Here is a 12,514-nt window from a genome sequence, read left to right on the forward strand (position 1 = left end):
TGCGCCGTCACCTAAAAGCCCCAGCTGAGTTGGGTTCGTTCGCTCCACACACACACCCTGTAAAAGACGAGGAAACATGGAATAAAGCGTGGCCGGGCCGGCACGGCCACGACCAGAAAGTGTCCACACACCATAATCATATGCATCTAGATCGTTGGAGTTTGCTTCCGTGAGATGTGTGCGGTGATCGTTGAGTTGGCTGATGGTGTTTGTTTCTGGCAGTTTCTTCCACGGGTGTGGTTATCTTAACCAAAGTTTCAGTTAATCAAAACGCGGCCTGCCTGCCTGTTGCCTTCCCTTTCCGGTTCTGGATGGCGTCGCGTGAAGTTTTGCGCATCCAACTAATCTAATCGATCTATCTACCTAGGTGACCATTTGGCAGCTTGTCGAGGGGCATCATCAGCACATCACGGGAGTGGAGTGATCGTCTCCAATTGATTACTCCCTAGATGGAACCCAGCTGTGCAGTGCTAGTAGTAGCAGCAGCACTAAATTGAGTTGGAGTTGGTATAGTTGCCTGCATTTGAAATTTCCAGCCGTTGCAATTTGTGCAGGGTACGGTGGCATAATTGATTCAGTCACAGGCCAAGACAGAGAGGCGGAGCAGTATGGGACTTAAGAGTTACTGCTGCTGCTGCTTGCACATGAATGCGGCGACAGGCAGGGTCGATAGATAGATCTAGGACGGCAAGTTGTTTGAAATGGCTCCATAATTTTATGGATATGAGATCATGCTTTCATTCCGTAGAGGCAGCTGTGCCGATTCTGCTGACAACAGATTACCAATACCAAATTGCCCTCACATTCTACACGATCAACCAGTCAATCTCGTGTGCGGCTTCACGTTACTCCATTCTGTTACTTGATTGCGTTGTTCTTTCGAAGATTAAGTTAAAGATACAGTATTAAACTCATATGGTCAGATTCTACACCCTGCGTGCTGACCGATTCAAACCAGAAACAATTCGTCGGAAGCAACGTAGAATCCACTCCACTCCGTAGTGTGCAGCTCCGCGCGCATGTGGATCGTATAGTTGCATGCATCACATGGAGTTGTAAACTGTCACAGCGTTCGTCATCGTAAACTATCTGATAGTATGTAGAACTACATCGTCTGAAGTTCTAATCTGTCACAGCATTCGTCATGGTCGTAATTAACGAAGGATCATGCATCATCTAACTATCACAGCATTCGTCATCTGCATGGTGATTGATGGGTATGGCCGCATGCATCGGTCTGATGCAGAGACCCGAGGATAAACTCTTTTTCAAAAAAAAAATTGGTGATCGACGGGTCAACCTTCAAAGTCCAAATGTGCGTGCAGGCGCAGCGCTGGGCATGCACGCATCCATGTGCCGCTGCCCCTGGCACGCCGAGATAAATGCGAGATACCATATGATATCCACATGATCATCCCGGACGAGGAGAAGATATCATGATGGTGACCAGACTCCAGTTCCGTCAACGATGATGACTTCATATCGCCCGAGCAGTAGCACCAACTCTAGTAACCTTGCATTTTTGTAGAAGTGTTTTCTAAGCTAACCTTTGCTGCTTTGCATGTTAGGTTTACTGTTTCTTTTTAATATCGCCGTCCCTTGTGGGCACGGTGACTAGGCCACAGGGACGTAACATGCACGAGGCATTCAATCAACCAACCAGCCGGTCCATGAGCGTGGAATAGTAGTTATTTCTATGCCGTTCGGCGTTGGCTACACGCCGGAAGATATTTCACACGCATTTAACGTAATGCCGTGAAAGAGGAACAATGATCAGTCCACATGCAACGCGAACTTGCAATGAAATGAGCCCCCCTCCCTCTTTGGGATTGCCTGCGTTTCTTGGGAAGTTCGGCCAACTCCCATATGGAGATATTATCAGTGACCATTGATTGGTTATCTTCTTTCTTTTAGGCAGCTCTGGTGGTGCGGTGTAGCTGTGTGACTGGTCCGGCTCCGAGCGCTGTCACGTGCATGGTTGCCCGGCGTGCCGTCGACCGCGCCAGACTCGCGCCTCTTCTGCGTTGCCTCCTTCCTCGTTTGGCACAACGGGAATAATATCGTGGCCGCGTCCGTGTGGCGCCTTCTGCGCCGAGGCATCGTCTTGTCTAGCTTCAAAGTGAGTGAGTGGCGAGTTATCGGTGGCACAAAGTACAGACCATGCGTAATAAAATCATTACTTGGTGCTTCTACGTCTTCAGAAATTTCGAGCTGGACAAGTTCACCACTCACCATCTCAGGCTTTGATTGATGGATTCCGTTTGAAACCCCGGACATCCGTTGTCAGCACACGCACACCAAACTCACGGAACAGGAGTCACAACTCATTTCAACCAATTTTTTTTTATCGCCGACATACTGACCCAGAAAGGTGTCATTAGCCATTAACACCTAACCAAATCCAGACCTAGCAACGAGAGAAAACACACATTTGACCACAAACCCACCTAAAATCTTCGAAAATTACGCACAGCCCCACCTCCCCTGTTATAAAACCTCACCCTCCCCCGTCCTCATCCCTCACTCCAAGCACTAGCACGCTCCAAGGCCTCACTCACCAGCGACACCCCGAATCCAGCGGCATATGGCCTCCTCCACGATGCCGCGCCACATCGCGCTCCTCCTGCTCCTCCTGGCGTCCACGCGCGCGGCGTCCGCGGCCGGCGCCGGCGCCTGCGCGGCCGAGAAGTTCCCGGCGGGGAAGACATATGCCAAGTGCGAGGACCTCCCGCAGCTGGGCGCCGCGCTGCACTGGACCTACGACGAGGCCAAGTCGTCGCTCTCGCTGGCGTTCGTGGCGGCGCCGGCGGGTGCCAACGGGTGGGTGGCCTGGGCGCTGAACCCCACCGGCGAGGGCATGGCCGGCGCGCAGGCGCTCGTGGCGCTCAAGGGCTCCGGCTCCGCCGCCCCCACCGTTAGGACGTACAACATCACCGGCTACGTGCCGCTCGGCAAGGCCTCCACGCCCATCGCCTTCCCGGCCACCGACCTCGCCGCCGACTCCGGCAGCGGCGGCAAGATCCGGCTCTACGGCAAGCTGCAGCTGCACAGCGGGATGAAGGCGGTGAACCACATATGGCAGGTCGGCACCTCCGTCACCGCCGGGGCCCCCGACAAGCACGCCTTCGCCGCCGGCAACCTCGCCTCGAAGTCCAAGCTCGTCCTCTCGGGCAAAGCGGCCTCCGCGACCTCGCCTTCGCCGGCGCCCGCCCCCATGGCCGGTGGCCCGTCCGGATCGGCCGGCAGCGACGGCGGCGCTTCGGCGACCACGGCGCCTTCAGCCGGCAAGTCCCCGTCGGGCGCGGCCGCGGTCGGCGTGTCGGCGCCGGCACTCCTCGTGCTCGCGTTGATGGGCCTCCTCGCGGTGGTATGATGGCATTTCCTGGCGGTAGCACGAATGAATGAGTACGTACTATAATTAGTGGAGGTGGCAGTGGGCATGGGGAGGAAGCATTTCTTGAACAATATATTTGTTCCATTTTTGTCGATCGATCTTGCTATGCTGCCTATTCTTTTTCCTAATTTCGTTTGAAATAAAAGATGGTTTGCGTACTAATTATTATTATCGAGCTGTTGTTTTTAGGTAGAAGTACGTAGCACCGCTAGCAGTTGGTGATTATTGTATTTTTTTTTGCGAGAGGTGATTATTGTAGTAGTACTATTGTGGTCGACATGTCACTGAATTTGTCATATGACTAATAAGTATAAATTTTATCATCAAAGGAGCAAATGTTTGGTAGTGCAAGTAGTATCTCTCGCATTCTGTGCAGTGCAGTTGCCCGATCTGACCTAGTGATACACGCTGATTCGATTTGTTTAAAGCCCGGGCACCGAGTGAGAAGCACCAGCCTCATCTATGGTCCCTGTCATTCGCAAGAGTTTGAAATATAGGAATGCAAAAAAAATCACGCATTAGAATGTCATGTACACTTGATTGTGTAAATAAAAACACATGATTTGTTGGGCTTGATGGGAAATGCAGTATGAAGTACAAATGAATCTTTATGGTTTGCAATTTCTACTAATCTCTTGTTTCAAAAAAAAATTCTACTAATCAAACAACACACCTAGAAGAAAAAATCATAAGGGTGTGAATCCTCCAAAATTATTTTTAAAAATTCTTTGAATCAAAAAGGCCTTTGCCTTTTTCCCGCAAGATGAAAAGGCCTTTACCTTTCATTATCTGAAGGGCATCATTTTCATTACACGTTTGATTTTTTTTAATCATAAGCACTGAGCAAGGAGGCGATTGTGTTCCACATTGGCAGCTCATCAACAGGGATTTCTGTCTCTTCATGTGCTCATGCCAGTTTGTTAATGCTCCTGAGCCGGTCAGTCAGTCCAGCCCGAGACCCCGGGTAGATATTTTCTTGACGCTCTCCTGCCCACGAGTAAACGCGCTCACCATCCATCTCCAACTTGGAGTAGAGTATTTCTTTTTTACCGACACAAGCCCGATTACTTGGGTCAATCTTCATTGCTCTTGTTAGGGCATCTTTAACGCCACGGACGCGGGAGACAACCATCTAACGCTAGTCGCACATATTTTCACAACAATTTAAACCAATTGAACGAAATTCGTTCCAATAAATCCGGATTTCGTATAAACACAACTTGATTTCATATAAAAATATCGGATTTCATATAAACATGACAGATTTCATTACAAATACATCAAAGCGGTCCTAGGCGGGCTCTAGAGCATAATTAATACCTAATTTAAATGATCGCCGGTGTTCGGTACCCGTCTCCGGTCATGAACCAAGAGGACGGAAACTTCGCCTTTTCCAGCTCCGCCTCTGTGACCTCCGCCCACGGAGCCCTGGGAACTGAAGCTGTCCGCCTCGACGTCGCCGCCAAGCGACTAATCAACCGAAGATGCCGAGCCCACCAAGCTTGGCGTCGACGGGAGGGGAGGAGCGGTGGCCTTCCTGAGACACGAGCGGCGGCAACCTACCATGCACTAGTCTTCTTCGCTATCAATGGCGCCCGCGGACGTGCCGGCTTCTTCGTGGTCATGGCGCCGGGGCGCGGCCTCCTCGTCGTCGGTGTCGCCGAACAACGCCTCGCCCGCGTCGTCGTCACGCTCCTTGCCGGCGGCCACCACCTCCACCACCCGCTGCCGGTACCGCCAAAGGGTGAGGCAGGTCTCGCGGGCGGAGCGGTAGGACTCGAGCAGCGCCTCTTGCTCTGCCAGGTCATGTCCGACGCGACTGCCCGGCTGGTGGCGATCTACTCCTCAGCCTGCAGATGCTCCTGGAGGAGGTTGTGGTGGTAGTTGGCGTCGGCCTACGCCTCCCGAAGCTGCTCCTCCTGCACCATGTCCATATAATGGGCACGGGCCTCACCGATGGTCATGGTGCAATGCACCGGCGAGGGTGGAGCGAAGGAAGAGGGTGTCGCGGAGGAAGAGGAGGGTGGCGCTGGCTTGTCGTCAGAGGCGTCCTCCATTTGCACGTCCTCTGGTTGCCTGCCGGACTGCCAGTCGGCAGCAATGGCGACCATGGCCTTTTTCTGCTCCGACGTAAGCCCGTCACAGAGAGTTTTGGCCGCGGAGGGATTTGTTGGGGATCGTAGCAGAAATTTAAAATTTTCTACGTATCACCAAGATCAATCTATGGAGTCATCTAGCAACGAGAGAGAAGGGAGTGCATCTACATACCCTTGTAGATCGCGCGCGGAAGCGTTCAAGAGAACGGGGTTGATGGAGTCGTACTCGTCGTGATCCAAATCACCGATGATCCTAGCGCCGAACGGACAGCACCTCCGCCTTCAACACACGTACGGAGCGGGGACGTCTCCTCCTTCTTGATCCAGCAGGGGGGGGGAGAAGTTGATGGAGATCCAGCAGCACGACGGCGTGGTGGTGGAAGTAGCGGGATCCCGGCAGGGCTTCGCCAAGCGCAAGCGGGGAGGAAGAGGTGTCACGGGAGGGAGGGAGGCGCCAGGGCTTGGGGTGCTGCTCCCATGCGCCTCCCCACTATATATAGGGGTGGAGGTGGCTGGTTTCTTGCCCTCCAAGTCCATTGGGGCGTTGGCAAAGGTGGGGAAAAGAAATCCCATCATTTCCCTTCCCCACCGATTGTTATCCCCCTTTTTTAGGGATCTTGATCTTATCCCTTCGGGATATGATCTTATTCCTTCTAAGGTGGGATCTTGGTGCACCTTGACCAGGGGTGTGGAGCCTTGCCCCCACTACCCACGTTCATGTGGGTCCCCCCATGCAGGTGGGCCCCACTTCGGAACCTTCTAGAACCTTCCCGGTACAATACCGAAAAATCCCGAACATTTTCCGGTGGCCAAAATAGGACTTCCCATATATAAATCTTTACCTCCGGACCATTCCGGAACTCCTCGTGACGTCCGGGATCTCATCCGGGACTCCGAACAACTTTCGGTTAACCGCATACTAATATCTCTACAACTCTAGCGTCACCGAACCTTAAGTGTGTAGACCCTACGGGTTCGGGAGACATGCAGACATGACCGAGACGACTCTCCGGTCAATAACCAACAGCGGGATCTGGATACCCATGTTGGCTCCCACATGTTCCACGATGATCTCATCGGATGAACCACGATGTCGAGGATTCAATCAATCCCGTATACAATTCCCTTTGTCAATCGGTACATTACTTGCCTGAGATTCGATCGTCGGTATCCCAATACCTTGTTCAATCTCGTTACCGGGAAGTCACTTTACTCGTACCGTAATGCATGATCCCGTGACCAAACAGTTGGTCACATTGAGCTCATTATGATGATGCATTACCGAGTGGGCCCAGAGATACCTCTCCGTCATACGGAGTGACAAATCCCAGTCTCGATTCGTGCCAACCCAACAGACACTTTCGGAGATACCCGTAGTGCACCTTTATAGCCACCCAGTTACGTTGTGACGTTTGGCACACCCAAAGCACTTCTATGGTATCCGGGAGTTGCACAATCTCATGGTCTAAGGAAATGATACTTGACATTTGGAAAAGCTCTAGCAAACGAACTACACAATCTTGTGCTATGCTTAGGATTGGGTCTTGTCCATCACATCATTCTCTTAATGATGTGATCCCGTTATCAATGACATCCAATGTCCATAGTCAGGAAACCATGACTATCTGTTGATCAACGAGCTAGTCAACTAGAGGCTCACTAGGGACATGTTGTGGTCTATGTATTCACACATGTATTACGATTTCCGGATAACACAATTATAGCATGAACAATAGACAATTATCATGAACAAGGAAATATAATAATAACCATTTTATTATTGCCTCTAGGGCATATTTCCAACAGTCTCCCACTTGCACTAGAGTCAATAATCTAGTTACATTGTGATGAATCGAACACCCATAGAGTTCTGGTGTTGATCATGTTTTGCTCTAGGGAGAGGTTTAGTCAACGGATCTGCTACATTCAGGTCCGTATGTACTTTACAAATATCTATGTCTCCATTTTGAACATTTTCACGAATGGAGTTGAGGCGACGTTTGATATGCCTGGTCTTCCTGCGGAACCTGGGCTCCTTGGCAAGGGCAATAGCTCCAGTGTTGTCACAGAAGAGAGTCATCTGGCCCGACGCATTGGGAATAACTCCTAGGTCGGTAATGAACTCCTTCACCCAGATTGCTTCTTGTGCTGCCTCTGAGGCCGCCATGTATTCCGCTTCACATGTAGATCCCGCCACAACGCTTTGCTTGCAACTGCACTAGCTTACTACCCCACCATTCAAAATATACACGTATCCGGTTTGTGACTTAGAGTCATCCAGATCTGTGTCGAAGCTAGCATCGACGTAACCCTTTACGACGAGCTCTTCGTCACCTCCATAAACGAGAAACATATCCTTAGTCCTCTTCAGGTGCTTCAGGATATTCTTTACCGCTGTCTAGTGTTCCATGCCGGGATTACTTTGGTACCTTCCTACCAAACTTACGGCAAAGTTTACATCAGGTCTGGTACACAACATGGCATACATAATAGACCCTATGGCCGAGGCATGGGGGACGACACTCATCTTTTCTCTATCTTCTGCCGTGGTCGGGCATTGAGCCGTGCTCAATTGCACACCTTGCAATATAGGCAAGAACCCCTTCTTGGACTGATCCATATTGAACTTCTTCAATATCTTGTCAAGGTACGTACTTTGTGGAAGACCAATGAGGCGTCTTGATCTATCTCTATAGATCTTGATGCCTAATATATAAGCAGCTTCTCCAAGGTCCTTCATTGAAAAACACTGGTTCAAGTAGGCCTTTATGCTTCCCAAGAATTCTATATCATTTCCCATCAACAGTATGTCATCCACATATAATATGAGAAATGCTACAGAGCTCCCACTCACTTTCTTGTAAACACATGCTTCTCCATAAGTCTGTGTAAACCCAAATGCTTTGATCATCTCATCAAATCGAATGTTCCACCTCCAAGATGCTTGCACCAGCCCATAGATGGAGTGCTGGAGCTTGCATACCTTGTTAGCATTCTTAGGATCGACAAAACCTTCCGGCTGCATCATATACAATTCTTCCTTAAGAAAGCCATTAAAGAATGCCGTTTTGACGTCCATTTGCCATATCTCATAATCATAGTATGCGGCAATTGCTAACATGATTCGGACGGACTTCAGCTTCGCTACGGGTGAGAAAGTCTCATCGTAGTCAACCCCTTGAACTTGTCGATAACCCTTAGCGACAAGTCGAGCTTTATAGATGGTAACATTACCATCCGCGTCCGTCTTCTTCTTAAAGATCCATTTGTTTTCTATCGCTCGCCGATCATCGGGCAAGTCTGTCAAAGTCCACACTTTGTTTTCATACATGGATCCTATCTCGGATTGCATGGCTTCAAGCCATTTGTTGGAATCTGGGCCCGCCATTGCTTCTTCATAGTTCGAAGGTTCACCGTTGTCTAACAACATGATTTCCAGGACAGGGTTGCCATACCACTCTGGTGTGGAACGTGTCCTCGTGGACCTACGAAGTTCAGTAGTAACTTGATCCGAAGTACCTTGATCATCATCATTAGCTTCCTCTCTAGTCAGTGCAGGCACCACAGGAACATCTTCCTGAGCTGCGCTACTTTCCGGTTCAAGAGGTAGTACTTCATCAAGTTCCACTTTCCTCCCACTTACTTCTTTCGAGAGAAACTCTTTCTCCAGAAAGGACCCGTTCTTGGCAACAAAGATCTTGCCTTCGGATCTGAGGTAGAAGGTATACCCAATGGTTTCCTTAGGGTATCCTATGAAGACGCATTTTTCCGACTTGGGTTCGAGCTTTTCAGGTTGAAGTTTCTTGACATAAGCATCGCATCCCCAAACTTTTAGAAACGACAGCTTAGGTTTCTTCCCAAACCATAATTCATACGGTGTCGTCTCAACGGATTTCGACGGAGCCCTATTTAAAGTGAATGCGGCAGTCTCTAAAGCATAGCCCCAAAATGAGAGCGGTAGATCGGTAAGAGACATCATAGATCGCACCATATCCAATAGAGTGCGATTACGACGTTCGGACACACCATTTCGCTGAGGTGTTCCAGGCGGCGTGAGTTGTGTAACTATTCCGCATTTCCTTATCCACTATCTGATCGTAAGAACTTTATTTTCCTGTCACGTTGATTCTAAACCTCACTCTGAAATTCCTTGAACTTTTCAAAGGTCTCAGACTTGTGTTTCATTAGGTAGACATACCCATATCTACTCAAGTCATCAGTGAGAGTGAGAACATAACGATAGCCACCGCGAGCCTCAACACTCATTGGACCGCATACATCAGTATGTATGATTTCCAATAAGTTGGTTGCTCGCTCCATTGTTCCGGAGAACGGAGTCTTGGTCATCTTACCCATGAGGCATGGTTCGCACGTGTCAAATGATTCGTAATCAAGAGACTCCAAAAGTCCATCTGCATGGAGCTTCTTCATGCGTTTGACACCAATGTGACTAAGACGGCAGTGCCACAAGTATGTCGGACTATCATTATCAACCTTACATCTTTTGGTATTCACACTATGAATATGTGTAACATTACGTTCGAGATTCATTAAGAATAAACCATTAACCAGCGGGGCATGACCATGAAACATATCTCTCATATAAATAGAACAACCATTATTCTCGGATTTAAATGAGTAGCCATCTCGAATTAAACGAGATCCTGATACAATGTTCATGCTCAAAGCTGGCACTAAATAACAATTATTGAGGTTTAAAACTAATCCCGTAGGTAAATGTAGAGGTAGCGTGCCGACGGCGATCACATCGACCTTGGAACCATTCCCGACGCGCATCGTCACCTCGTCCTTTGCCAGTCTCCGTTTATTCCACAGCTCCTGCTTTGAGTTACAAATTTGAGCAACCGCACCGGTATCAAATACCCAGGAGCTACTACGAGTGCTGGTAAGGTACACATCAATAACATGTATATCACATATACCTTTGGTGTTGCCGGCCTTCTTGTCCGCTAAGTACTTGGGGCAGTTCCGCTTCCAGTGACCACTTCCCTTGCAATAAAAACACTCAGTCTCAGGCTTGGGTCCATTCTTTGGCTTCTTCCTAGCAACTGGCTTACCGGGCGCGGCAACTCCCTTGCCATCCTTCTTGAAGTTCTTCTTACCCTTGCCTTTCTTGAGCTTAGTGGTTTTATTCACCATCAACACTTGATGTTCCTTTTTGATCTCCACCTCCGCTGATTTCAGCATTGAATATACCTCAGGAATGGTCTTTTCCATCCCCTGCATATTGAAGTTCATCACAAAGCTCTTGTAGCTCGGTGGAAGCGACTGAAGGATTCTGTCAATGACCGCGTCATCCGAGAGATTAACTCCCAGCTGAGTCAAGCGGTTGTGTAACCCAGACATTTTGAGTATGTGCTCACTGATAGAACTATTTTCCTCCATCTTACAACTGAAGAACTTGTCGGAGACTTCATATCTCTCGACCCGGGCATGAGCTTGGAAAACCATTTTCAGCTCTTCGAACATCTCATATGCTCCGTGTTGCTCAAAACGCTTTTGGAGCCCCGGTTCTAAGCTGTAAACATGCCGCACTGAACGAGGGAGTAATCATCAGCACGCTGCTGCCAAGCGTTCATAACGTCTTGGTTCTCTGGGATGGGTGCGTCACCTAGCGGTGCTTCTAGGACATAATCTTTCTTGGCAGCTATGAGGATGATCCTCAGGTTCCGGACCCAGTCCGTATAGTTGCTGCCATCATCTTTCAGCTTCGTTTTCTCTAGGAACGCGTTGAAGTTGAAGGCAACATTAGCGTGGGCCATTTGATCTACAAGACATATTGTAAAGATTTTAGACTAAGTTCATGATAATTAAGTTCATCTAATCAAATTATTCAATGAACTCTCACTCAGACAGACATCCCTCTAGTCATCTAAGTGAAACATGATCCGAGTCAACTAGGCCGTGTCCGATCATCACGTGAGACGGACTAGTCAACATCGGTGAACATCTTCATGTTGATCGTATCTTCTATACAACTCATGCTCGACCTTTCGGTCTTCCGTGTTCCGAGGCCATGTTTGTACATGCTAGGCTCGTCAAGTCAACCTAAGTGTATTGCGTGTGTAAATCTGGCTTACACCCGTTGTATTCGAACGTTAGAATCTATCACACCCGATCATCACGTGGTGCTTCGAAACAACGAACCTTCGCAACGGTGCACAGTTAGGGGGAACACTTTCTTGAAATTATTGCGAGGGATCATCTTATTCAGGCTAGCGTCGTTCTAAGCAAATAAGATGTAAAACATGATAAACATCACATGCAATCAAATAGTGACATGATATGGCCAGTATCATATTGCTCCTTTGATCTCCATCTTCGGGGCGCCATGATCATCTTCGTCACCGGCATGACACCATGATCTCCATCATCGTGTCTTCATGAAGTTGTCACGCCAACGATTACTTCTACTTCTATGGCTAACGTGTTTAGCAATAAAGTAAAGTAATTTACATGGCGTTATTCAATGACACGCAGGTCATACAAAAAATAAAGACAACTCCTATGGCTCCTGCCGGTTGTCATACTCATTGACATGCAAGTCGTGATTCCTATTACAAGAACATGATCAATCTCATACATCACATATATTTCATTCATCACATCCTTTTGGCCATATCACATCACAAGGCATATGCTGCAAAAACAAGTTAGACGTCCTCTAATTGTTGTTGCATGTTTTTACGTGGCTTCTATAGGTTTCTAGCAAGAACGTTTCTTAACTACGTAAAACCACAACGTGATATGCCAACTTCTATTTACCCTTCATAAGGACCCTTTTCATCGAATCCGATTCGACTAAAGTGGGAGAGACAGACACCCGCTAGCCACCTTATGCAACTAGTGCATGTCAGTCGGTGGAACCTGTCTCACGTAAGCGTACGTGTAAGGTCGGTCCGGGCCGCTTCATCCCACGATGCCGCCGAAACAAGATATGACAAGTAGTGGCAAGAAAATTGACAACATCTACGCCCACAACACGTTTGTGTTCTACTCGTGC

At 48.7% G+C, this 12,514-nt stretch overlaps 1 protein-coding gene across 1 annotated transcript; it reads left to right on the plus strand.

Moving 5' to 3' along the window:
* The first annotated feature begins 2,505 nt into the window (after positions 1-2,505).
* Positions 2,506-3,722, plus strand: LOC109787497 (auxin-induced in root cultures protein 12). The gene has a single exon (XM_020346043.3). It carries the CDS (start codon positions 2,585-2,587, stop codon positions 3,371-3,373), a length of 789 nt encoding a protein of 262 aa, XP_020201632.1. The 5' UTR covers positions 2,506-2,584; the 3' UTR covers positions 3,374-3,722.
* Positions 3,723-12,514: the final 8,792 nt, after the last annotated feature.

This window comes from Aegilops tauschii, chromosome 7 (genome assembly GCF_002575655.3).
Source record: "Aegilops tauschii subsp. strangulata cultivar AL8/78 chromosome 7, Aet v6.0, whole genome shotgun sequence".
Classification (NCBI taxonomy): Eukaryota; Viridiplantae; Streptophyta; class Magnoliopsida; order Poales; family Poaceae; genus Aegilops; species Aegilops tauschii.